The sequence below is a fragment of the Saimiri boliviensis genome, chromosome X (genome assembly GCF_048565385.1).
Source record: "Saimiri boliviensis isolate mSaiBol1 chromosome X, mSaiBol1.pri, whole genome shotgun sequence".
NCBI classification, from domain to species: domain Eukaryota; kingdom Metazoa; phylum Chordata; class Mammalia; order Primates; family Cebidae; genus Saimiri; species Saimiri boliviensis.
The window spans coordinates 44581240-44608258 of record NC_133470.1 but is presented as its reverse complement, the minus strand read 5'-3'; the positions used below and the strand labels follow the sequence as shown (position 1 = coordinate 44608258).

Sequence of the window (27019 nt, the reverse complement as noted above, 5' to 3'; positions counted from 1 at the left end):
ACTCTATCTCCCCACAAAATACAAAAATTTGCTGGGCATGGTGGTGCATGCCTGTAGTCCAAGCTACTTGGGAAGCTGAGGTAGGAGGATTGTTTGAACCCAGAAGATGGCACCACTGAACTCCTGGGTGACAGACTGAGACCTTGTTTCTAAAAAAACAAAAAACAAAAAAAAACACCAAAAGATGAAAACGGCCATGCCTAGAATTTCTGATTCTCTTCACCCTGATTTACTTTTCTCTATTTTTTATATTCCATATTACTCTTCCATGTTACATATATTGCAAGGTGTGTAAATGGAGAAATGCAAGCTATATAGTGTGTGTGTGCATATATGTAGACTCTTGCACTCAGGGACTATTTTATTGATTGTTGCCTCTTTCCCAAACTGGAAGCTCTGTGAGAGCCAAGATGTTTGTTTTGCTCCCTGCTCTATCTCCAAACCTAGAACAATGCCTGGCACACAGTATGTGCTCAATAAATGTTTACTGAATGCCTCAAATGTAAAATGCTTAAAGCAGTTCCTAGCAAATAACAACAGATATTTAGAAAACGGCTTGTTGTTTAAAATCTTATCAGTTGACACAAAAATTTCAAAGGTGAAATTTTACTGAGGTTTTTCATAAAAGTGGCCCTTAATCAAACCCTTAGATAACAAGGCAAACTTACTGTAATGGGTTAAGGTGAACAACTCATTTCATTGTCTTCCATCTACCCAAGAAAAAGAAAAGTGACTCACATGTTTGGTGAAACTTTTCCATTCATTATGCTTGGTTTTTACCAATTTTTTATAGCTATTGGGAGACAGGAAAGAGAATTTTGGCCCCAGAAACCATGAGGTTTGGGTCAGAAAGAGGCAAATGGGGAAGGGGTCAATGCAGGCTCAGAGTCACATTTCCAGACCTCAGGGGCCAGCAGGGTGTGGCACTGAGGGGCGGCCAGGGGCTGGGGAAATGTGTCCACTCTGCTGCTGGGGCAGTCCTGGGGGCGGATCTCCTTGGCCAGCTGCCCCTTCTTCTTCAACGTGCAGGCCTCCTGGTATGGCGGTGAGATGGGGGGCTGTGTAGGTGGAGTATACTTGTACTCTGAGCCGTCCTCTAGCTGCAGGGACAGAGGGGTAGGGAGACAGTGAGGACCCGGGGACCTAGGACAGCCCTTCCTCCCACCCACCTACTGTTGGTTGGGCACTCACGTCCAGTGGGTAACTGCGGTCTGAGTCATAGGAGCTCAGGTCCCCACACGTCACAAAAGGCACAATGATGCGGGTGGGACCATCAAGCTGGTTGAAATCTGAGTCTTAGGAACGGGGGAGACAACTGAGAACAAGGTCAGGACGCCTGGGGCCAGTCATGACACAGGCAGCGGCATGGGTGCCAAGGCTTCCCTACACATCCACCAGCTACTCTCTTCCCACCGCACCGTAAATCCCTCATTTGGTTTGGATCACCCCTTCCAAAACGTCGGTGCCCTGCTCTTTTTCACTGCACTTATGTCCACCTGACATTGGATTACATGTGCGTGGATGTCTCCCTCACTCAAATGTCATCCCAGGGGCAGGCTCTCTATCTCTTCCCACTAGAGGCTGAAGGGACAAAAGTTTCACATGGAGGAGGCTTACACCTGGGGGCATGACTGAGATCTTCCTAGGAGACAGTGTCCTTAGGTAGGTGGAGACTCCACTGGGGCAGGGCTCGGGATCCTCCTGGGATGGAACTTTCACCAGGCCCAAGAGTCACCACTACAGGACTGCCTGGGCTGCAGCTCACCCCGGGACAAAATACCCATAAAGGGTAGAATTTCTACCAGAAAATGGGGCTGAGGATCTCCTTGGGAAAAAAATCCCCATGGGGGGAATAGAGCCTCCACCAGCAGGTGAGGCTGTGGGCCCTCGTGGGCCCTCGATTGCATAAGGTGGGGCAGAGTCCCCTGGGGGTGGCCCGTGCTCTCCAGCTCTCACCGTAAGAGTGGTCCAGCAGGGGTTTGCTCAGGTCCGGCATGAAGCCCTCGGGAGGGTCATAGCCCTGACAGACGGCGAAGGCCTCTGCCGGGGGAATACAGAGTGACGTGTGACTTCCGCTTCCTTCTCGTGCAGGCAGCATCCCAGAGACGCCCCTCTGCCTGCCTGGCCCCTCCACCCTACTGACCGATGCTGGAGTTCCGGCTGCTCCTGGGCTTGGCGCACAGCACGCTGGAGAAGAAGACCCGCAGCTGGCTGTAGAGGAGCGTCACATCCCGGCCTCGGAATATCTGCAGGGTGGGAAGGCAAAGAGAGCGGGTGAAGGTGGCCCTCAGCAACCTCTCTCTACTCCACCAGGTTCCTTGAGACTGACCTTGGCCACAAAGCAGCCCCCTGGCTTCAGGACATGTGTAGCGATGTTCAGAGCCTGTGGGTAGGACAGACAACTGAGGCTGAGGTGGAGACAGCCAGGAGAGGGCCAGTGGGTCGGGGGTGGCCAGGGTTACTCACAGCGAGGAGGAGCTGGGCCTGCATATACTCGTCAACATCATGGAGGCCGGTTACTGTGGCAAGAGGAACAGCGTTAGGGAGGCCCGTCCGGCTCTGGGCAGCTTCTTGTACCACACAGCTCAGAAACTAAAAACATTTTCCAGGCTCTCTTACTGCTAAGGTTCTGGATGCAAATTACTATCTGCCAACTGAATACATATTCTGAGCTCCTAACCTTATAACTCATTTGAATTCTAAAACAACGTCACATACGAGCATCATTAGCATTTCCACCTCTAGCCCAGACTGCTCCTCTGAACTCGATTCACAAGTCACATTCCACATCTCTAACGTGTCCGCAATCAAATTCCTGACCTTCCTCCCCAAACCTGCACCTCCCACCACCACCCCCACATCTCATCTGAGCCTTCTAGTTACTCAGGTCTAAAACCTTAGTCATCTCTGATGCTCCTTCCCGCATCTTCTCCTCACACCCACATTCAAGCCATCAACACGTCTACTTTCAAAAGATCTGACTTGACCTTCTTCTCCTCTCCACCACTGCCCCACCATTCTCACTTGCCTGGACTACTCCACCTTGGAGCCCCTGCTTCTGCCCTTGGCCCTCAGACAGCTCACAGTAACCCAAGCCTGGCATAGTCCTCTTCTGCTCACAACCCTCTCATGGTTTTCTCCAAGCTGTCATCTCGGTGAAAACGCCAACATCCTCGCCCTGGCCCATGAGGCCCAAGAGGACCTGTCCCCTGTCACCTTTCTGATGTCACCTCTTACCACTCTCTCCCTCACTCTGTTCCAACCACAGTGATCTCCTTGCCTTTACTCATACCTAGCAAACACCCTCCTGCCTCAGGGCCTTTGCACGGGCTGGAATTTTGCCTGGATTGCTCTTCCTCCAGACATATCCATAGCTACTTCTCCACCTCCTTTAGTCTCTGCTGTCAAGTCAATGGGGCCTTCCCCATCCACTTCATTTAAAATTCTAACAGGTACTTTCGCCTTCCTCCTGCTCAATGATTTCCCTATGGTACCTATCTCCCACTGCCTTTTTTTAGAGACAGGGTCTCTGTTGCCTAGGCTGGAGTTGTAGTGGTGCGATCATAGCGTGCTGTAACCTTGACTTCTTGGGCTCAAGTGATCCTCCTGCCTCAGCCTCCTGAGTAGCTGGGACTATGGGCATGCACCACTATGCCCAGCTAATTTTTGAAGCCAGGGTCTTGCTATGTTGCCCAGGCTGGTCTCAAACTCCTAGCCTGAAGTGTTCTTCTCATCTCATCCTCCCAAAGCACTGGGATTATGGGTGTAAGCCACCAAACCTGGCCCTATCCCCTTTAAATGGTACAAAACTCAGTCATTTATTTACTTTCCCATTTGCTCCCACTAGAACATCAGCTCTATGAGGTTAAAGATTAATGGAATTTTATTCATGAATGTTTTCCCGACACAACAGTAAATGTATGTTGAATGGATGGTGCTCAGTAAATGTATGTTGAATGGATGGCTGGCTGAAAATGAATGAACAGTGCAACAGAATTGGACAGTTGCAGAGAGATGAGAGCAGGGAAAGGCAGGCAACAGACATGAAACTCAAAGGGTGGGGTGTGAGTGGGAGGAAGAGAGAGGCAGAGAGAGAGAGCAGGAACAAAGGTAAGGAGAAGTTGCCAGATGTGGGAGAAAGCTGACAGCAGAAGGGAGAGGCAGGGAGTAATTGAAGAGGTGAAGTCAACCAAGGTGGGAAATCCAGAGAAGGAAACACACAGGGACCCCGCCTGGCCTCCCACTTTCTGTTGCTATTTACCATCAGGAGCCCCGTCACACACCACGAGGTCCGCAGGGCAGCCCTTAAAGTGCTGGATGATCTCCTTGGCAGTGGACAGCTATGGAGAGAGGGAGGATGAGTGGTCCCATGGCCCTCCACTGCTGCCCTCAGATCCCACCTGCCCATGGTCCTGGCCCACAGACCCTGGGTTAGCCAAATTCCCAGGCTTTGCCTGTCTAAGACTGGGCTCCATCTCTGGGGACCCAGCACCATCATTTTCTGCTGTGTCTCTGCAGTGATGACCTGCTGGCTGTTTCTCCTTGGTTACTCTCTTGTTTTGTTTCTCTCTCTGTTTCTCTTCGACTCTACATAGACCCCACATAAGGGCCTTCACCCAGGATATACCCCAGCACCCTCAGCCATGCTCTTACCTGAGTGATGTCGCCCTGGATCTGTACTACACCTGGTAGTGGAGCCATAGCCTGCAGGTCCACAGCCACCACATGGCCGGACCCTTGGCCCCTGTGGACAACACGACCCATGTCAGCCTAGTTTTACTCCCTGGCCCCTCCCACCCAGCTGGCCTTCCTGGGTCTCCCATCTGGGTCCCCCACACTTACCCAATCTTCTGGCTCAGCACCTGGCTCCAGCTGCCCGGGGCTGCACACAGGTCAACTGCCCGTGTCACGCCTGGGCACACATAGTGAAAGCATCCTGGTCAGCTGCACCCACTTCTCCAACCTTGGAGATCCCTGCAAAGTTCACCCCTCTCCCCTGGGGAGCACCCACATCTCTCCACTAGCCAGGTGCCCAACTCCTCTCCGGTATTCTGCCTATCTTCCTGCCTGTCTCCCTGCCCCAGAGACCCTCTGAGCCAGCCCACCTACCATAGGGAGCTCTGCAGACCCAGCTGACTTGTCTATCTCCTGTGCCCACCTCACCACCCAGTGACCTGCCCGCCAGTCAGGGACCTTGAAAGAGATGGAATTCCTTGTCCAGTTGTAGCAGTTTGAAGGCGCTGCGGGCACGCCAGCCATTCTCCTTGGCCAGGCGGTAGTAGACATCCCGCTTGTCCTTCGACGTCCGTCCCATCTCACACTCCAGTTGCCCAAGGACCTGTGGACAGTCAGCTGATGCCTCCCAGTATCGGTAACCAGATGACTGGGCGACCACCTATCTCGGTAGGGTGGAGAGAACCACACAAACTGAACTGGGCTCATCTGACCCACATGACAGCTCACACAGAAGAGGGGCTGACCAAAGCCCTGGCACTGACCCCACTGACCTTATAGGGACCAAAGGACCCTATCACTGAACTCTCAGGCTCCATTGCTTATCACAGAGACTCTCTGCCCCCATCACTTACCCCACAGTTCCCACAAAAGATCCCGTAAACCCAGCATTCATCCCATAGATGGCCCACTTGTGAACCTGTCCACCTCCGATCACTGTCACCCACACTCCACACATTAAACCCTGCAACTGTCAGTGTCAACCCGTCTCTGCCCATGTCATGCCCATTAACATCTCACTGCCTGTCTCCCCAGTTGTCTCCATTGTCCCTAGATTCATATAGTCTTATTAGCCTCCCATGAATCCCTTGCTTTGCACCATTATCCTAATACAACCTCATTGTACCTCCCACTCCCTATATCTCTCTCATTCTACCCCATTCCCCGTTAATCCCTTAAACGGTCCCATTATTACTACATCCTTATGAACCTCTATTAACACCTGGAGAATCATGGCTATTAGCTCCCCATTGAGCACTCAATTACTGATTTATCAGCCCCCATTAACTTAGTTTTCTCCAATAGACCCTTCATAGATCACAGCACTAGTCCCCTGCCCTGTAACCCTTTCATTAACAAACACATTGCTCCCTGATAATCACTCATCAGTTCCCCATTTCCCCCGCACTGTCTACCCCGCTCTCCATGGATCCATCACTGGATGATCACACTCCAACAGTTTGCTATTCACCTACTATGTACCCACAAAAGTTAAATCCCCTCAAAACCCTAGTTTACTACCTCTCTTTGCTCATTCTGTCCCCATTAATTCCTCGACGGTCATGCCACCATAGCCCAACTACTGACTCTGACTACAACACCATCAGCCTCTCATTATCTCTTCTTTCACCACGGCCCCTTGATCATGATCTCCATCGGCTGATTCCCCCGACAGCCTCACCATGATCCTTGCCATTACTATGCCCCATCACTGTCCATTAACCCGTTGAATATCATACCTCCATCAATCCATCGGGGATCACTTTCCCATCCACCACTCGTTGTATTCTAGTTGCTTACTCTGCCACTCTCTCATTAATCAATCAATGAACACTTCGACTAAAATACTCTTATTCGCCCCCATTGATTCCTCAGTAACACGGGACACTTGCGCTCCACTCAACCTCCCATTAAACAGACTTCTGATCACACTCCCCGTCCCTCCTCGTCAGTACCTCAAAGACCACAGCTCCATCGGGACCACTAGGTCCCCCTCCAGGCAGCTCTGACCGCTGCATCCCATGTCCCCACCTTGAACCCATCCCGCCTACTGGTCCCTTTCTGCAGACAAACCTTGGGTCTAGAACCCACCAGGTGCCAGCCGCCGGACCTCCCTCCTTCCCCCACCGGTGGGACAGTGCCTCAGCAGCCTCCGCCCGCATCCGTGCCCTCCGCACCCCAGGGCCCACCTTAGTTTTTGGATCAGGGTGGTCCTCGAGCAGCCTATGCCTCTGCGAGAGCGCAAACGGGCGACAAGTCGTAGGGCTTCAGTTTGTGTTCCTAGTCCACTCGAATGTCCGGCGGGCAAGCCTATGGGCTCTGGCAGCGTGGCAGACTCGGCATCGTGGACCGCCCAGGCTCCGGCGTGTGGGACCTGATCTCAACGTACAACGTGAGTCCGGTAGTCTTCTGTCGACGTAACCAGGGCTCGCGAACTGCATTTCCCGGCATGCAACGGGCATGGCCAAAGCGGCTAAATCCACGCTCTGCGTGGCTGCAGCGCCGCGACGCGCAAGCTGTCAGCGATTCTTTGTTCTTTTTATTCCGAGGCCAAGATCGATTTGCTTCCCCGCCCCTCCCTTCTTGGATCTTGCTTGTCATTGAGCCCGTAAACTACATTTCCCAAGATGCCACGCGCACGATGGCGCCCATTCATTTTTCGCATGCCGGGAAGCTAAATTACCGCTGGGGGCATAAACGTGACAGCAAGGAAAATGTGTTCTTGAAGTGACTAGTGCCCGGAGGCTGCTCTGCTGCAATTTCAGATCGCACTACAGCTAGTGGATGGCGCTGCCTGAGTTTTACCGCTTCAGCACTTCAGTTTCCCTGTCTGGAAAATGGGGATAATCAGTAGTACAGACTTCACAGCATTACTTGGAGGTTAAATAGGTGTAGCTTAGCCACTCTCTGACCTTTTGTAATTCTGTCATCTTCAAACATTTTAAATTACAACCCAGACACAAAAAAAGACTATACATCCTGACCCAGTGGACAAACGGACATATAATGAAAACGTTTATCATAGCGTTTATCATGTACTACGCTCTAAATGCCCTCAGTGGTGTGCTGGTAAATGGTTAACCACTGGCTGGGGGGGGAGGGGCGGGGGGAAGGGAGACTGGTTTCTAGCATTTCCCAATTTCCGTGGCTTAGGTACAATCTTCTTGTTAGATTTCAAGGTACCGACCTGTGGTCACTGAACAGGGAATTTAAAAGAGATGCTTTAGTGCACTATCATGTATTATTTTTACCATACAAATAAAATGGAGCTAAATAACCTCAAGAACATAGAGAATAGTGGAATGGGGTAAAATAATTAGGAAGTGACAAATTTTGAGTAAGTTTATATAATTTCTTTTTTTTGAGATGAAGCCTCGCTCTTGTCCCCCAGGCTGAAGTGCAATGGTGCCATCTCAGCTCACTGCAACATCTGCCTCCCAGGTTCAAATGATTCCCCTGCCTCAGTCTCCTGAATAGCTGGAATTACAGGCGCCAGTCACTACGTCTGGCTAATTTTTGTATTTTCAGTAGAGGCGGGGGTTTCACCATGTTGGCCAGGCTGGTCTCGAACTCCTGACCTCAGGTGATCCACCTGCCTCAGCTTCCCAAAGTGCTGGGATTACAGGCATGAGCCACTGCACCTGGCCACATAATTACTTTTTTAACCATAGCTGTTTAACTTTAGGAGGCTGAGGCGGAAGGATCGCTTGAGTCCAGGAGTTCAAGACCAGCCTGGGCAATATGAAGAGATCCGCATCTACACAAAAAATAAAAATAGCCGGGCGTGGTGGTGTGTGTGAGTAGTTCCAGCTACTTGGGAGGCTGAGATGGGAGGATTGCATGAGCCTGGAAGGTCAAGGCTGCAGTGAGCCTTGATTATGCCACTGCACTCCAGTGTGGGTGACAGAGTGAGACCCTGTCTCAACAAACAAAACCAGTTCTTAAACCAGCTGTTTAACAACCAGTTTGCAAAATTCCTGAAAATTGAATAGCTCCTCCCAACTTGCACAAGTTGGCTCCAGCATGTCCTTCCCTTTGTTCATTTTAATGCTGACAACATGCATATGAGTATTAGCAAGGGACTGTGGCATGCACCTTTAGTCCCAGCTACTCCAGAGGCTGAATCAGGAGGATCCCTGGAGCCCAGGGGTTCGAATCCAGCCTGGGCAACTTGGCGAGAACACATGTCTCTTTAAAAAATAAAAGGGCCAGGTGAAGTGGCTCACGCTTGTAATCCCAGAACTTTGGGAGGTGAGAGGCGGGTGGATCAGTTGAGGTTAGGAGTTGGAGACCAGCCCGGCCAACACAGTGAAACCCTGTCTCCACTAAAAATACAAAAATTAGCTGGGCATGGTGGTTCACACTTCTAGTCCCAGCTACTCAGGAAGCCAAGGTGGGAGGATCGCTTGAACCCGGGAGGTAGAGATGGCAGTGAGCTGACATCGTGCTACTGTATTCCAGCTTGGGCAACAGAGTGAGACCCTGTCTCAAAAAACAAACAAACAAGCAAACAACAACAACAAAAAAATCTGGACACTGTGACTCACGCCTGTCATCCTAGCACTTTGGGAGGCCAAGGCAGTAGGATTGCTTGAGGCCAGGCATTCATGACCAGCCTGGCCAACGTAGTGAGACCTCATCTCTACAAGAAATAATTTAAAAATTAGCTGGGCATGGTGATATTCGTCTATAGTCCCAGTTATTTGAGAGGTTAAGGCAGGAGGATTGCTTGAGCACAGGAATTTGATGTTTCTTTTTTTTTTTGAGATGGAGTTTCGCCCTTGTTACCCAGGCTGGAGTGCAATGGCGCGATCTTGGCTCACCGCAACCTCCGCCTCCTGGGTTCAGGCAATTCTCCTGCCTCAGCCTCCTGAGTAGCTGGGATCACAGGCATGCGCCACCATGCCCAGCTAATTTTTTGTATTTTTAGTAGAGTCGGGGTTTCACCATGTTGACCAGGATGGTCTCGATCTCTTGACCTCGTGATCCACCCGCCTCGGCCTCCCAAAGTGCTGGGATTAACAAGCGTGAGCCACCGCGCCCGGCTGGAATTTGATGTTTCAATGAGCTGATCATGCCACTGCACTCCAGCCTGGGCAACAGAGTGAGACCCTGTTTCAAGAAAAGAAAAATAAAGAACGGAATGATTGATTCCTTAGCACACGAGCTTCACCAGACAGGGATTCCTGTTCTGTCATGTTCACTGCTGCCTCCCAGTGCTTGGAACAGGGGTGGTGCACAGTTGATGTTCAATAAATGTTGGTTGAATTCATCCTTTTGTTGCTTCGTTCCTTCATTTTTACCCCAGTGGTGCGTCCTGCATTTTCACGGAGCCCTGGGTAGAGGCGTACAGACTCTGAGAATCAGGGAAGAAGTCAGAGCTTTGTCAGCAGAAGTCAAGGGCATTGTGGGGACTGTGGGAACAGGACTCCCCTGCAGAGGTGAGCAAGTGTGAGAAAGGAAGGGTTTGAGCCACCAGGCCTCCGCTCCACAAGAAAGGAGGGGGTGCCAGGCATTGGGGGCCTATGTTCACCCTGTGGGACGCTTCCCACGTCCTGTTTTCTTGCCGCTCACGAAGAGGATGTTTAACTTTTAGCAAAGGAACTTGCTTCCTCCAGCAGGGCCAGGGGTTTGGGGGACAGGAGCCAGCCTCTGAACTCTCCAGGATCTTCCCGAAGTAGGGTGTCGGCCTGCCGCTCCCACCCGGCACCCCACTGAGTGTAAAGGTGTCCTCCCCTTGGCCTCCCGGAGAGGTCAAGGAAGAGGGAGCTGCCAGGCCGGCTCTTTCACGGAGGGGGCATCTTAGCAGTGGGAGAGAAAGAGGGGGGTGGCCCAGGGGCAGGGGACTAGGACTTTGCTGCCCAGGGGCTGCTTTGAGGAAAGGAAGCGACTGGAAAGAGTTACTCCATGGGGAGCCTGCATGAAAGGACAGATTGGAATCCCATATGCAGCCCAGCAAGTGGGACTTGGCTTTCACGGAGAAGAAATCATTAATTCCTTCCACAAATATGTATCGAGCAGTTACTATGTGTCAAACATTGTCTTAAGTGCTTTGCCTGTGGTAATTAATTCAATCGTGTCAATAGTCCAGTGAGTTAGGCGTTATTCTGCCCCTGAGGAAGCTGAGAGGCAGTGAGGTTTAGGAACTTGTTTAGCCACGCAGCTAGTAAGTGGCAGGGCTGAGAAAGCTTTTGCTGTTAACTGCTTCACTGTGTCCCTCCCTCCTCCCTTAGATGCTGCCGAGCAGTGACCCGTTTTAATCAAAGGTCTCCTTAGAACTGATGAGAACCCCCAAAGTGACTTTTAACAGATTTCACAGGACTCCCAAATGTTAGACAAGGGTCCGCTTTACCGAACCAACAAAAACCTTAAATGACCCTGAGAAGGAGCCCTACTTTGATGAACTAACAGTGTTCTTATCCCTGGCATGGCCTCAAAGCCTCGGTCCTACTTAAAGACATCTGTTCCTTCTACAGCAGGCTCCCCCATGCAGCCAGATCACACTTTCCCTTCGTTTGCCCGCTGCCCGCTGCCGTACCGGCTTATGGTGAGCGCCGACTATCTGCAGTGCCCAGAAACTTAGTGGAGCTGTGGGGTTCTTAGAGCTTCACAGAGGTTCATCTCTCCCCTAGAAGAGTTCCTCTGGCAGAAATAAGAGTAATGGTAATAATACGATATTAGATAAGTGGACTTTATTGAGCACCTACTGTATGCCTGGTAGCCCTGTGTTGGGCCACGCTGGAAGGCCGGTGGGGGCAGGGCCTGGGAGGGAAGGAGAGCAATCAGAGCAGGAGGCTGTGCCAGGGAGGTGGCGAATGGATGCAGAGGGGAGGGGGGGTATGTCTATTTATTTATTTATTTATTTATTTATTTTGTTGAGACGGAGTTTTGCTCTTGTTGCCCAGGCTGGAGTGCAATGGCACGGTCTCAGCTCACTGCAACCTCCGCCTCCTGGGTTCAAGCAATCTCCTGCCTCAGCCTCTTGAGTACCTGGGACTACAGGTGCCCACCACCACGCCCAGCTAATTTTCGTATTTTTGGTAGAGATGGGGTTTCACCATTTTGGGCAGGCTGATCTCGAACTCCTGACCTCAGGTGATCCGCCCACCTCGGCCTCCCAAAAGTGTTGGGATTACAAGTGTGAGCCACTGCACCCAGCCCATCTATTTTTTTTTTTTTTTTTTAAATCCAAGATAAGGTATGCTGGTTCTTTGGATGGGACACTTCAGACTTGAAATATGTATACCTGTGTCCCGCCCCCCCACCTTTAGCCACGTGGGCCAAGGCCTCTGGTGACAGGTGTCTTTTTCCCTGGCCAGCTAGTGGCACAGATGTGTAATGGCTCTGGGTGGGGGAGGGGTATGAAGGGAGAGAGAAATCAGAGTAGATAGGAAAGGAGACAGAGGCAGGAGGAGGCTGGGCAGGCTGTTTGTGTGTGTGTGTGTGTGTGTGTGTGTGTGTGTGTGTGTGTGAATACACTGAATGTATTTCACCTGCCTGTTCTCAGCCACAACCACGCATATGTGAGCTGCACCTGTGTTTTCCTATGTAACTTGCCTGGTTGGTATTTTCTGCCTGAGCAGTTCATCTCTTTGGGGTTGTGTGTGTGTGTTGTGTGGGTGTTTGTCTCCTTTGTAATGGTTGTGGGTGACGAGTGTGTCAGAGTACTTGTCCCTCCTCTGTGTGTATCTATGTGCACGTGTCTTTCTTTGTGTGTCTGCTGCTGTATTTGTGTCTCTCCTTAGCAAGTGGCTGCAGGTATGTGTGCCCTCGGGGCGTTTCTTCTGGTGCCATGGTATGAGTACCGTCTGCTTCTCCTGTTGCTTCCTTGTGCAGCTTTCGGTGTGGTTTCTGGATTTCTTCTTTGCAACGATAGTAAGCGTACTCTGCATTCCTGTACTTCGTGTTTGTGTGTGCTGGTATATGCTTTTCCTGTATGGTTCTTTTCTGACTTGATTTGTGGCTAGCTGTGTGTGTACATGACTGTGTGCAGCCATTTGCTGGAATGCAGTTGTGTGTGTGTGTGTGTGTGTGTGTGTGTGTGCGCTTGAGAGAGAGAGAGAGAGAGAGAGAGAGAGAGACTGTGGCTTTTCTTTTTTTTTTTCTTTTTTATTATTTTTTGGCTCCCCCACAATGTAGACTGTGGCTTTTCTGTTTGTACAATCATGGCAGACTGTGAGTGCCTCTCTGTGTGACTGGAGCTGTATGCAAGTTCACGTACACAGAGACATCTTTCTAGGGTTTGAACCTGGACGTTTGCCTCTGGGGCCATCTGAACCTGGATTATGTGTATGGGAAAGACCCAGGACCCATGAGCGATGTCATCGGCTGTGTGTAATCGTCCGTGTGCGGCTGTGAGTCTGTGTGTGGCTGTGAGTCTGTGTGTGTGATTTGCCTGTTGGTTGTCTTTGAAACGGCTGTGGGTCCACAGGTGATGATGATCAGGAATCTAGTGTCTGGAAACCTGCATGAGCCTATCCCTGTGTTAGCTGTGCTCTCTGTGAGTGGCTCTGAGCCTGTGGGTGTTGTTAGCTGTAAGATTATCTATCGTCACTCTGTGTGGCCGCGTGTGGGACTGTCCCATGAGCCTGTGTTCTTCCCGTGCAGGGGTAAGTCTGTGTGTGTTCATGTCTGTCAGTCTTTATTCTGTGTGTGTGGCTGTGAGTCTTTGCACACCTCTGTGAGTGATAGTGAGTCGGCCCCCGTATCTGAGCCCTTCGATGAGACTGTGATTGGGCCTGTTGTGTTGCTGCAATCCCTGAGTGTGCAGGAGTCTCTCTCCTGCTGTGGGGAAGTAAACGCCCCATCCCTTGTCCTCCTCCAACTGCGGGTGGGGTGAGGGCATCTAGGCCAGCTTTGAAGCCCCAGCCAGCTCCTGGCCTTTCCGGGAATTCTGTGTTCCCTGTGGGGGGTGGGCAGGCGGGTGAGGGGCCCAGACAGAGGCCTCTTGTCCACCTGGGCTTCAAGCAGCCCAGTCGAGGTGGGCCCAGACCCCAAGTCCACCCTGCCTGACATCCTGTAGTGGACACGTGCGTTGTCTTGGACAGGCATGCCTGTCACATGCCTGGAAGGGAGTGAACAGACGGACTCCCATAGAAGACAGACGGACAGACAGATAGTGGGACTTCTCAGGGCTTGGATAAGCCCCACCCCATGCTTGGGGTGGGGTCCAGGACTACAGTGCCCGCCCAGTTTGCAGACAGCGTGAGTTCACAGTCCACATTCCCCACCCAGCCACAAATGCCCTCCCTTCCTCCCTCTGGGGGCCCCCAAGATCTAGGGTCCTCTCGTGACTAGGCTGTCTGCCTGAGGTCTGCCTGGAAGAGCCTGGCTGCTACGCCTGCACCTGTCCCCTGCTGTCCTCAGGCCTCTCTGCCTGAATCTGCCTCTCTCTGCCTCTTCTCTTCTGTCCCCTGCAGGTGCCTCTCTGCCTCAATCACTCTCTCTGTCCCTTCATCTCTCTCTGAGCTGGTGTGTCCGGCCCTACCCTCTGTTTGGGGATCTGGCTGGCTCTGTCCCCCACCTCTCTGCCAGCCCGTGTCTCCTGTCCGTGACTGAGCCTCACTACCTGTTGCCTTTCTGCAGGTGTTTGCACAAGCCTATCCCTACCTGCCTGTCTGTTTCCGAGTCCGCCTGTGGGTCCCTTTCTCCCTGAGGCTGCCCTCTGCCTGTCTACCGAGCTCCCCCAGCGTCCCCTCCTCCGCCCATCTGTCTTTCTGTCCCTTCCGCGGTCTGTCTGTTCCTGTGTTGTTTCTCGTGCCTGCTTATCTCTCTTTGTAACTTTGTTTCTCCTACTCTGTCTGACTCCTCCTCTCTGCACCTCTTTCTGCCACCCATCCCATTCTGCCCTCTGTCTGCTCGTCTGCTCTGTGAGTCCATCCCCTCTGTCTGCCTGTCACTCTCTCTAGCTGTGGGTCTACGCCCTCAACCTTTCAGGCCATTTTCCCCGCCACCACGACACAAACAAACCTCTGTTTCCCTCCAAGTGGGTCCAGATAGGGGGCGCCCCTTCTCCACCTCTTCCCCCGCCCAGGGCCAGAAGGAGGGAAGCGAAATTAAAATTAACATTTCTTCTCAGAAAAAAAAAAAAAAAAAGTACCGCGCCAGAGCAGGAGCTGAGTCAGCCGAGAGGGTCCCTGAACTCAAGTCTGAGTTGCCGCCACTTCAGGAGCTGAGAGGAGCAGGTGGGTGAGGAGGGAGCGCGGGCTGCTGTGGGGATGGTGTTCCTGGGGGCCCTGAGATCTGAGTAGGGGTCCTGGGAGGAGACTTGGGGTTCCTTGGAGAAATTTTAGCACTTGTGGAGAATGGCATAGCGCCTGTGAGTGGCGGTGTGTGTGTGTGTGGGGGGTCCTTTGGGTACCTTGATCCCAGGAAGTGAATTCACGTGTGGGTGGGAGGCCCCAGAGGGTGCTGGTGGCAGGGGATGGGACTCCTTGAGATCCCTCCCGGTCCCAGGAATGGGATTCAGGACTTGGGGAAGGATTTCCTGAGCCAGTTTGAGCTCTAACGTGGACCTTGAATAGGGGTTTCTGAGATACCTCCTTCCCAGGGAGTAAGCGCGGGGCTGGGGTTTCTCCAGAGATGCTCTACCCATAAGACAGGGCTCCAGGCTCCGGTGGGTATCACAGAGGCTCCCCCACCCCAGGAAACTCAGGCCACGGGAGGGGGACTTTGATGAAGGTCTCAGAGACAGTTCTTCCTCCGGAGGGGAAATGCAGGCTCGGGCCAGGTTCCTGAGACACCCCACACCCAGGAAGTTTCTCAAGTCTGGAAGCGTCTCCAAATTGACTGCTGTCAGAAGATGAGTGTTTAACACTTGCGAGGGGCCTTGGAAAATACCTCTAGCCCCTAGAAGGGGGTTAAATGGGAGTCCCTGGGTCATTTCTAGCCCTGGGAAGGGGCTCAGTTTGGGGACTTGTCTTTGGTTTCTAGTGAGGATATTCTGAGTTGTGGCAGAGAGCAGTTTGCAGCGTCTGGGGCAGGGGTCTCCGAGTCTGCCCCCGACCCTCAGCTCACTCAACAGGTTGCATCAGCTCTGGGCTCGGGCCTGGGGGCCCAGGCGGGAAGGAGCGGGGTGAGGGCATTAGGAGGGGTGGGGCAGCCGGCCGACACGTGTCCCTGCAAGGAGTGAGCCGCCTGGCCACGAGGTGAGGGTGGAGGGAAGTGGGGGGAGGGCGCGGGGGACCAGGGAATGAAAGATATAGACAGCAAGAGAGACAGCGTGCGTGAGTCTGGGGTCTGGGAAGAAAGGGTATCCTTTCTCCACGTGGTCGGCTCATCTGCCCTGGGATCCGGCTGTCTCTGGAGCTTTCTGTCTGTCTCGCCCCAACTATTTCTCTCTCGCTGGCTTCAGTGTCTCTCTGAGTAACTGCTGGCTTCTCCCCTTCTCTGATTCTTCATTCTCTCTCATCTCTTTCTCTGCTGGCCTGCTTCCATTTCTATCCCTGTCTGTTCCTGCTCCCCTGCCCCATCCTTTTCTCCCTCTTTCTATCTGTCGGTCTCTATGGGGCTCCCCTCCCCACTTCTTCAGCTCCCCTCACTTTGCAGCACCCCAATAGGATGGAACTGCAGGATCCAAAGATGAATGGAGCCCTCCCTTCAGATGCTGTGGGGTGAGTCAGCGGTCCAAGGAGGTGGGCTCAGGGGTCAGGGGTCAGGGTTACCCTTTTATCAGCTTCCATTTCCCTGCCCTATCCAGCTACAGGCAGGAACGTGAAGGCTTCCTGGCCGGTCGTGGTCCTGCTCCCGGGAGCAAGCCAGTCCAGTTCATGGATGTGAGTGGCCCCACGGGATCTGGCCCGGTGGCACCTTCCCCAGCTAATCTCCTCCCTGCTCTGCTCCCTCTTCCCCACTCCTCCTCCCTGCTGTTCCCCTGCCCAGCTATCTCCCCACTCCTCGGTCCTCCCCTCTCCAAATACTCCTTTTCCCCAGATATGCCCTTTCTAGCTCTGTCCCTGGCCTTGCTTCTCTGCACCCGCTGTTCCGCTGTTCCGCCCAGTGGCTGCCCTCCCCAGCTGCTCCCCTCCCCCTATTCTTCCTCCTCCAGCACTCCCCATCCTCAGCCCATCCCCACCCCCAGCGTCTCCCCTCCCCGGCTGTTTTGCCTCTGGTGGCTGCTTCACCCTGCCCTGGTCCTCTCTAGCCACTCGCAGCGGCTCCCTCCAAAGTTTGTCCTACTTTCTCCCTTCCCAGCTCTTCTCTTCGCAGCCTCTTCCATCTTCAACTCTTCATCCCTGCTAGCCTCTTCCCTTCTCAGATGGTCTCTCCCTGGCTTCTCTCCACCTTGCTTGCTTCTTCTCCGGTCTTTCCCTGGCCCTGGCATTGATCTCCTACCCAGTGCCCCCTCCCAATGTGTGCCCGGGCTTTGCTCCTTGCGTGCAGTTCGAGGGGAAGACATCGTTTGGAATGTCAGTGTTCAACCTCAGCAACGCCATCATGGGCAGCGGCATCCTGGGGCTGGCCTATGCCATGGCCCACACAGGGGTCATCTTCTTCCTGTGAGTCCATAGGTGGCCTGCGGGGCCAGTGGTGTTGCAGGGTGGGTGGGAGGCCTGCGGCCAGGTCTGAGCTGTGCCACCTGCCGCAGGGCCCTGCTGCTATGCATTGCTCTTCTGTCGTCGTACTCCATCCACCTCCTGCTGACCTGCGCTGGTACTGTAGGTGAGACTCAGAGCCTGCATCCCAGTCCCCACAACACCCCTTTGGACCCCAGACTCTGGACCCATATCCAGAGCTCAACCCAGACCTTGGACCCCAGACCCCAAACCCAATTCCTTGACTGCAGACCCCAGATCCCGGACTCAGCACCCCACAATCCATCTCCAGATGACTACTCTCCCCACCTCTAATCCCACCCCTCAGTCACCAGACCTCCTTTAACCTGGAAGCCAGCCCCACAACCTCGAGACCCCCCACATCTCAGCCCCCGATTCCCCAGCTCCCACCATGGTCCCAGTCCATAGTCTGGTTCAGAGACCCTTTATTCTCACCTCCAGCCTTCATCCATTTCCCTGGCCTCAGATCCCACCTCCCAGACTCTGCCCCTAAACTCAACCCCAACTCCAGCCTCCATCAGTCAAACCTGGTTCCCCTAAGCCCCAGCACCCCAGCTCCCAGGCCCTCTGGCCTGCACCCCTGGCCTGGCCTCCTGGACCTACAACCTGTTCCTGCCTTCCCCCGCTAGGCATCCGAGCCTATGAGCAGCTGGGACAGAGGGCATTCGGGCCTGCAGGGAAGGTAGTGGTGGCCGCGGTCATCTGCCTGCACAATGTTGGGGGTGAGGACTCTGGGAGGTGGGGGTCCACTTGCAGGGAGAGGGTGGAGTGAGGTGGGCTTCCCTAGGCTGGGCTGGGGAAGATGGGGTGGGGGCATAACGAGAATCCTTCTACTTATACCTCCCCCACCCGCACCAGCCATGTCCAGTTACCTGTTCATCATCAAATCTGAGCTCCCCCTGGTTATCAGGACCTTCCTGTACATGGACCCCGAGGGGTGAGTGAGCAACACCCCTTGGCTGGCCTGCAGCCCCTTGACTCTGCCTGCAAGGCCCGGCCAGTATCTTCAGTGCTGTGTGTGCAGCTGGCTCCCAGATGTTCCAGTTTGAGATGGCTGGGCAGGCCACTTGGGTCAGACTGATTCCTCTGCGTGACTGTTGCTCTGACCACAGAAGTCTAGTTGACCGTGTGCTGATTTTGTGACTTATTCTGGCTGCTTCTGGCTGGAGGCTGACTCTTTACGTCCAGTTTACTCTGCTGCTGACCACATGTGTGTGAATGTACATAGCCGGTGGACTCAGACTCTGCCTGTGGGTTTGACTCTGTGTCTGCGGTCCTGGCTGATTCTCTCTGGCTGGCTCTGTAATTGACTACAGCTGTGTCCCGTATACTGCGATTCCAACCGTATGTGTCTGACACTCGGTCACTCTGACTTCCCCATCCAGCTGATTGAGCTTGATTCTAGGTTCATTTGGCTGAATCTGTCTAGCTACAAGTGTACGATCGATGACTCCAACATATGCTGTGGTACCAACTATGTGTGACTCACTCTGACTATGTGTCCAGCCAACTCCATCTCTGATTTGGTGGCTATTCTGGTAAATTCTCTTTGCTGTGTGTGTGTGTGTGTGTGACTCCTGAGTGACGATGTGTCCTCTGTATTATGGTTGCAACCATGTATGCTGGGCTGTTCTGATTACGTATCCGGCTGACTGTGTGTGAGTCTGGATCCACTGCGCTGGCTCAGTCTGTGTGGGGGGGTGTGCACGATGGGACTCCAGCAGGGCTAGTGTGTATGCACAGCGTGCTGCAGTGCTTGTGCTCCAGCTGCACGTGTGTAGCTCTCTGTGTGTGTTTTATGCACAGCTCTGTGTGTCCAGGGGCTAACCCTGCCTCTGTCCCATGGACTTTGCATAGTGTGTAGATGTGTCTCTGGTTTTGTCAGTCTGACTCTGGGTTAGTTGGTCTCTGTGTGGTCTGACAGGTTCTTTTTTTCTTTTTTGAGATGGAGTCTCACTCTGTGGCCCAGGCTGGAGTGCAGTGGCATGATCTTGGCTCACTATAACTTCTGCCTCCTGGGTTCAAGTGATTCTCCTGCCTCAACCTCCTGAATAGCTGGGATTATAGGTGTGTACTGCCATGCCCAGCTAAGTATTTTATGTTGTTTTTTTGAGACAGAGTCTTACTCTGTTGCCCAGGCTGGAGTAAAGTGGTGCCATCTCGGCTCACTGCAACCTCCACCTTCCAGATTCAAACGACCCTTCCACCTTGGCCTCCCAAGTAGCTGGGAGTACAGGTGCCTGCCACCATGCTTGGCTAATTTTTGTATTTTTAGTAGAGACGGGGTTTCGCCATGTTGACCAGGCTCATCTTGAACTCCTGACCTCGGGTGATCAGCCCACCTCAGCCTCCCGAGTTGCTGGGATTACAGGCATGAACCACTGTACCCGGCCAGTCTGACAATTTTAACTGAGTGCTTGACTTTTACTGTCTATGTGTATCCTTTAAGATCTTTGGCTTGCCAGGCGTGGTGGCTCACGCCTGTAATCCCAGCACTTTGGGAGACCGAGGCGGGTGGATCACGAGGTCAAGAGATCGAGACCATTCTGGTCAACACGGTGAAACCCCGTCTCTACTAAAAATACAAAAATTAGCTGGGCATGGTGGCGCGTGCCTGTAATCCCAGCTACTCAGGAGGCTGAGGCAGGAGAATTGCTTGAACCCAGGAGGCGGAGGTTGCGGTGAGCCGAGATCGCGCCATTGCACTCCAGCCTGGGTAACAAAAGCGAAACTCCGTCTCAAAAAAAAAAAAAAAAAAAAAAATCTTTGGCTTGATTCTGAGAACACTAGGTAGCTGACAATGTGACCAGAGATGTGTCATTATTATAGTTAGCTCCCATTCGTTTATTTCTGTGTAACTGTGTATGAGATAGAAAGAGACTGTGTGAATGCCTAGAACACAGGCATTTGATCAAGTTCTTTTGAATGCGTGAGCAGTTGTTTAGCTGATTCTGTCTTAACTGACTCTTGCCTGGTCACCTTCCTCCAACATCTGTACAGATTCCACCCTTTCTCACAGCTGGGTTCTAACAGTTTGGCCAGCTGGTTGATTTCATTTCTATTTCATTCTTTCTTTGGCTGTATGGCCAAATCAGTCCACAGGCATACTTTCAGGCATCCAACAAATCTTGAGCTGTTCAAACAAGCATGCGTTTCTGACTTTTTGATTGACTCTGCATCGTGGCTTGTCTACTGGATCATCAGACTGTTGCTCTACCTGTCAAACATACCACGATCATGACTCACTTTCTTTGTGTCTGGCACCTTGTATTGGACTGATTTTCCTTTCCTTTCTTTTCTTTTTCCTTTTTTTGAGATGGAGTCTTGATCTGTAGCACAATCCCGGCTCACTGCAACCTCCACCTCCCCGGACCTGCTTCAAGCAATTCTCCTGCCTCGGCCTCCCGAGTAGCTGGGATTACAGGCATGCGCCACCATGCCCAGCTAATTTTTGTATTTTTAGTAGACATGAGTTTTGTCATGTTGGCCAGACTGGTCTTGAACTCCCAACCTGGTGATCCTCCTGCCTTAGCCTCCCAAAGTGCTGGGATGACAGACCTCAGCCACTGCGCCTGGCCATGATTTTCTTTTTCTTTCTTTCTTTTTTTTTTTTTTTGAGACAGCATCTCGATCTGTCTCCCAGGCTTCAGTGCAATGGCACGATGTTGGCACACTGCAACCTCCGCCTCGTGGGTTCAAGTGATTCTCCTGCCTCAGCCTCTTGAGTAGCTGGGATTGCAGGTTCGTGCTATCACACCAGGCTGATTTTTTATATTTTTGTAGAAACGGGGTTTCACCATGTTGGCGAGGCTTGTATTGAGCTCCTGATCTCAGGTGATCCGCCTGCCTCAGCCTCCCAAAGTGCTGGGATTACAGGCGTGAGCCACTGCACCTAGCCTGGATGAATTTCACATTGAGTCTGACCGATGTGGGTTGTTTGACCATCTGGTTGTACATCCACTTGTGAAGTCTGATGGCAAGTTTTGTCCAGCTGAGTATGTGTTTTTGGCTGTGTCCCACCGACGGTATCTGACAATCTCATAGTCAGCCTGTTTTTGTCAACCCTATTGTGCCATTTGTCACTGTAACCACCTGAATGACTTCTCACAGCTGAGGTTGTCAGCTTAACTCTCCTGACTTAAGGCAGAAAGCTGTCTGGCCGGCTGTCTTCTGTGAGTGTCTGCCTGACAGTTTCCTTTGGCTGGCAGCTAGGCACTGTGTCTTCCTGTCTTTCTAGGGACTGGTTCTTGACGGGGAATCTCCTCATCATCATTGTCAGTGTGTTTATCATCCTGCCCCTGGCCCTCATGAAACACTTGGGTAAGAGGTTCCCTGGGTTGGGCATTGGATAGTGGGATTAAACAGAAGGAGCCAGACTGAGAAAACCCCCATTCATTGTCAAGGGCTGCAGAACACCAGGAGAGAGCTTATTTGATGTGGGTTCTAACAGATTAGTAGGAGTTTGCTATGGTTGGCTATGGAGGGGAGGCTTTTGTGGGTGGAAGTAGAAGCTTATACGAAGGTAACTGGGGTAGGCAGACCTTGAAGGTCAGACTAGCTGTTTGGAGTTCACTGTAGGGTGGGGAGGTCCATTGATTTCTTTTTTTTTTTTTTTTTTGAGACAGAGTCTTGCTCTGTCACCAGGCTGGAGTGCAGTGGTGCTATCGCAGCTCACTGAAACCTCCACCTACTGGGTTCAAGCAATTTTCCTGCCTCAGTCCCCCTAGTAGCTGGGACTACAGGCATGTGCCACCACACCCAGCTACTTTTTGTATTTTTAGTAGAGATGGGGTTTTGCCATGTTGGCCAGGCTGGTCTTGAACTCCTGACCTCAGGTGATCCACCTGCCTCAGCCTCCCAAAGTGCTGGGATTACAGGCGTGAGCCACTGCGCTGGGTCGATTTCTGAGACTCTGTTTTGCCCCTCTTAGGCTACTTGGGGTACACCAGTGGTCTGTCCCTGACCTGCATGCTGTTTTTCCTTGTTTCGGTGAGTCATGGAGAAGTGGGGAGAGTTTGGGACACTGGAACATAGCCTCCCCCATGACCTGGCTTCTCTGCTGGCCCCATCCTTAGGTCATCTACAAGAAGTTCCAGCTTGGCTGTGCTATAGGCCGCAACGAAACAGCAATGGAGAGTGAAGCTCCTGTGGGACTCCCCAGTCAAGGGCTCAACAGCAGCTGTGAGGCCCAGATGTTCACAGTTGACTCACAGGTATGTGTACAGGTGTGTAGGAGGTTGCAGCACACTCAGGCCCTGTGGTTTTGTCACACGGAGCATCCTGCTCAGAGTGGAGCTGGATATTGGGCATTGGGAGCTTCTGCGTGTCTGATATGGAGGGCGATGATGGGATTGGAGGGGGATGGGGAGAAGGGGATGGACCACTGTGGGCTCTAATCCCAGGTATTCTGGCATTCCCCAGATGTCCTACACAGTGCCCATTATGGCTTTTGCCTTTGTCTGCCACCCTGAGGTGCTGCCCATCTATACGGAGCTCTGCCGGTGAGTGGGCAGGCAAGTGGGCCTGCATGTTGGGGAGCAGGTGCAGTGGTAACCAAAATGTCTGATACTCCCTCCAGTAGTCCTGGGGCTGTAGCTTGGCGGAAGCTAGGTTGTGCCATGGGAAGAGTTTGGGGTGGCCATGAGGTCTTGGGGAACTCAGGGTAGTGACTGTTTGCTGATCAGGGCTTAAGTATTCTTCTGTTTTAATATCAAGCACAAATGTGGATGGACTGAGTTGGGTAGCAGAGCTCAGATGATCGGATGGAGGGAGTGATATGCATGGCTGGTGGTATGGGGATGGGGAGGTACGGACAGGCGGGCAGGGAGGCAGGGATGATATGATGGGGTTTGTGTGAATGATCAGACAGAGGGACAGCATGGATGGTCAGATGGAAGAGGCAGTGGCAGGCTGGGCGCAGTGGCTCACGCCTGTAATCCCAGCACTTTGGGAGGCCAAGGTGGGCGGATCACCTGAGGTTGGCAGTTTGAGACTAGCCTGACCAACATGGAGAAACCCCGTCTCTACTAAAAATACAAAAAATTAGCCGGGCGTGGTGGTGCATGCCTGTAATCCCAGCTACTCGGGAAGCTGAGGCAGGAGAATCGCTTGAACCTGGGAGTTGAAGATTTCGGTGAGCTGAGATTGCGCCATTGTACTCCAGCCTGGGCAACAAGAGAGAGACTTTGTCTCAAAAATAAAAAAAAAAGAAGAGGCAGTAGCAGTCAAATGCAGAGCAGAGGCAGAGATGGTCATATGGGGCAAGATATGGATGGTCAGAGAGGGGTTTTGGCTAGTCACAGGGGAGACAGAGATGAGTGTCCCCGTGTGTACCAGCTGAATGTCAGTCTGGGAGAAGGGGACTCTGGGGGGTGGAGGCTGGCTTTGAGAGACTTGGGCCAAGTCCCAGAGTCTGGGCATGACAGTTGCACGACCTCTACACTTCAGGCCCTCCCAGCGCAGGATGCAGGCCGTGGCCAATGTGTCTATTGGGTCCATGTTCTGTATGTATGGGCTCACAGCGACCTTTGGATACCTCACCTTCTACAGTGAGTGGGGCTGGGGGGAGGGCTGGGGGGAGGGGGAAGGCCTAGGGCAGGAGCCTCTGAGCCCTTTCCTTCTGTGACCATGGACCTATCAGTTTCCAAAGGGAAGGTGTGCCTCACTTGTGTGGATTTTGTCACTGTGCATGTATGTATGAGTTTCTGGGGCTTTGGTCCTGGTACTCTTGCCAAATCTTGCATCCCACATCCCCTGTCCCATGGCCCAGGCAGCGTGGAGGCAGAGATGCTGCACATGTACAGCAAGAAGGACCCGCTCATCCTCTGCGTGCGCCTGGCCGTGCTGCTCGCTGTGACCCTCACTGTGCCAGTTGTGCTGTTTCCTGTGCGTGGGGCCCAGGGGGCAGAGGGACATGGATGGATGGGTAGAGGGCATAGGATGCGTGGGTGGAGGCTGGAGACAGGAGTGGATGGATGGATGGATGAAGGAGGCAAGGATGGACAGACAGGAAAGGGCAGTGTTGTCAGATGGACAGAGACGGCAAAAATTGATGGTCAGACAGAAGCGGGAGGACATAGCAGGAAAGAAAGGGTCAGCGTACAGCATACTCAGTTGGAGGGAGGAGGCACAGATGGATGGCTAGACAGAAGAGGGAGGCAGGAAGGGTCAGTTGGCGGGTAGAATGAAGAAACAGGGATGGACAGAGAAAGGGTGGAGGCTGAAGTGGTGGGATGTAGGAGGGACAAAGCTCTGAGACGGGGAGGTGGAACTAATTAGACAGAGGAAGGAAGTAGAGGTCAGATGGAGAGAGGCAGGGAGCTCAGACAGGGTAGAAGGACGGGGAGATGGTCAGACAGAAGAGGAGACGAAGATGGTCAGCTAGAGGAGGAGGCAGGGATTTCAGACAGTGGGTGGAAGTGCCAATGGGTGTTCAGACAGAAGGAAGAGACGTGGATTGTCAGAGGATGGAGGCAGGAAGCCTGTTCAGAAGATGGAGACACAGATGCTGGTTTAGGCAGGGCGGAGCCATAGACAGTCAGAGGGAGGGGAAATCAGGGTGGAGCTAAAGACAGATGATCTCTTGGAAGGGAGCAGCACTCGGGTCCTGACTTCTGTCCCATCCTACTCTGGCTACAGATCCGCCGGGCCCTGCAGCAGCTGCTTTTCCCAGGCAAGGCCTTCAGCTGGCTGCGACATGTGGCCATAGCTCTGATCCTGCTTGTTTTGGTCAATGTCCTCGTCATCTGTGTGCCGACCATCCGGGATATCTTTGGAGTGATCGGTCAGTATCCCTCACCCCAGTCCTATACTCCATCTAATATGGGTTTTGTACCCAAGTCAGGTTGACTCCTGTTCCTTCTTCTTGTCTTCCAGGGTCCACCTCAGCCCCCAGCCTCATCTTCATCCTCCCCAGCATCTTCTACCTCCGCATTGTACCCTCTGAGGTGGAGCCTTTCTTATCCTGGCCCAAGATCCAGGTAAGCATTCCAGGGCAGAGCTGGGAGAGAAGGAGCACTCCAAGATAGCTGGAGGTGAAAGGGACATACGTGCAGAGGAGGGGCTGGGAGAGCATCTGAAAGAATGGTTTGGAAGAATGTAGGTGATTGTCTTAGGAAGGGGCAGAGGAGACAGCACCAGCAGGGTCTGGGAAGACAGGGAGCACTCAAACAGGGGCTGGCATAGAGGGAGGATTCTCCAGACAGATGGAAGGAGCGCTATTGGGAAGAGAGCTTGGAGCACTTTCAAGAAGACGGAGATGGAAGAATGTACTCTCTCATGGGTTCGGGGAAGATGGAAGGAGGACTCACAGGAAGGGGCTAGTTGTAAGGAAGGAGAGGGCACGCGGAGGAGGGTCAGGAATGGATAGAGCACTGTCTGAAGGAGGTGGAAGACTTGAGAACATTCTCAGAAGGCATTGGGGTGAGGTGTCCCAACTGGCCCCATCCTGTCTCTCTGGCCCGCAGGCCCTGTGCTTTGGCGTCCTGGGAGTCATCTTCATGGCCGTCAGTCTAGGCTTTATGTTCGCCAACTGGGCCACAGGCCAGAGCCGCATGTCTGGACACTGACCAGGCCCTGCTGGCCCGGGTCCTCGTGCGCATGCACATGGAGGGGTCGGGGCCGCGCCCTAGGGTCCCTCCGTGGAGGTGGCTGGTTCCCATGAACGTGGTTGTCAGAGGCGGGGGACAGCAGAGGCTGCAGACTGGCCCACTTCCCTCCTCCCAGGATGCCAAGCTTCGATCATGGCCCTAATCCCAACCCCAACCCCACAAGAGGAGGAGGAGGAGGAAGAGGAGGACGTCAGGTCCCGGCAGAGCCTTTGCCTAGCCCAGTCCTCTCGGCCTCCTCCTGGCTGAAGCTATTTGTCAGGATTACCCTTGGGCCAAAGCGGAAAAATAAAGATGTTGAGATGCAACTCTGGACTCAACGTTCTGATCTTTCTCTTGAGACTTGGTGGCGCCTGCTGGAGTCCAGGCTGGAGCACACTGAAACCCTTCGAGTAGGACAGTGTCTGCTCATGTGCTCACGCCCCTCACTTTTCCAGTAACCTGCTACTCAACTTCACATATCACTCACTTGGCCAGGAGCAGTGACACACGCCTGTAATCCCAGCACTTCGGGAGGTCAAGGCAGGCAGATCACTTGAAGTCACGAGTTCGAGACCCATGGCAAAACCTCGTCTCTACTAAAAAATACTAAAATTGGCTGGGCGAGGTGGTGTGCGCCTATCGTTCCAGCTACTTGGCAGGCTGAGGCAGGAGAATCGCTTGAACCCAGGAGGCAGAGGTTGCAGTAAGCCAAGATCGTGCCACTGTACTCCAGCCTGGGCAACACAGTGAGACTCCATCTCACACATACAAAAAAACTTCAGTCATTCACTCAGTAAACATCTACTGAAAGCCTACTGGGTGCCAGGCACTGTTCTAGGTGCTGGGGATATAGCAGTGAATGAAGCAGACAATATGCCTTGGAGTTGATGTTCTGGCACAAGATTGGGCAAATCCAGCCTGCTGCCTATTTATGGCCCTTGAGCTAAAACTGGCTTTCATATTTCCAAATGATTGAAAAAAGGTGGACCCAGCACGGTGGCTCATGCATGTAATCACCAGCACTTTGGAAGGCTGAGGATCATTTGAGACCACACTGGGCAACATGGCAAGTGCCCATCTCTACAAAAAATATTAAAAGAAATAGCTGGGTGTGGTAGCGTATGCCTGTAGTCCCAGCTACTT

The 27019-nt window shown here is 52.8% G+C and overlaps 2 protein-coding genes across 5 annotated transcripts; one reads left to right on the top strand and one right to left on the bottom strand.

Annotated features, from left to right (window-relative positions):
* Window positions 1-741: 741 nt before the first annotated feature.
* Window positions 742-7151, bottom strand: FTSJ1 (FtsJ RNA 2'-O-methyltransferase 1). 4 transcript variants are annotated; one of them, XM_010350179.2, is made up of 11 exons: window positions 6924-7150; window positions 5194-5395; window positions 4843-4912; window positions 4654-4744; window positions 4262-4340; window positions 2467-2519; window positions 2330-2383; window positions 2144-2246; window positions 1957-2040; window positions 1192-1295; window positions 742-1100 (listed from the first exon to the last, which is right to left on the bottom strand). In XM_010350179.2, the coding sequence occupies exons 2-11, from the start codon at window positions 5312-5314 to the stop codon at window positions 846-848; spliced, it is 1014 nt and encodes a 337-aa protein (XP_010348481.1). In that variant the 5' UTR covers window positions 5315-5395; window positions 6924-7150; the 3' UTR covers window positions 742-845. The 4 variants fall into 4 exon arrangements, with proteins under 4 accessions (XP_010348481.1, XP_010348483.1, XP_010348482.1 ...); XM_010350181.2 differs by having other exon boundaries at window positions 1192-1289; XM_010350180.2 differs by having other exon boundaries at window positions 5194-5338.
* A 6850-nt stretch (window positions 7152-14001) lies between these two features.
* On the top strand, window positions 14002-26202 carry SLC38A5 (solute carrier family 38 member 5). Its single transcript, XM_010350176.3, has 16 exons — window positions 14002-14918; window positions 16282-16346; window positions 16433-16508; window positions 17116-17231; window positions 17321-17394; window positions 17918-18010; window positions 18147-18225; window positions 21526-21608; window positions 22219-22277; window positions 22364-22501; window positions 22710-22789; window positions 23736-23836; window positions 24058-24173; window positions 24927-25071; window positions 25164-25267; window positions 25754-26202. Exons 2-16 carry the CDS (start codon window positions 16294-16296, stop codon window positions 25853-25855), a joined length of 1419 nt encoding a protein of 472 aa, XP_010348478.1. The 5' UTR covers window positions 14002-14918; window positions 16282-16293; the 3' UTR covers window positions 25856-26202.
* The last annotated feature ends 817 nt before the right edge of the window (window positions 26203-27019 follow it).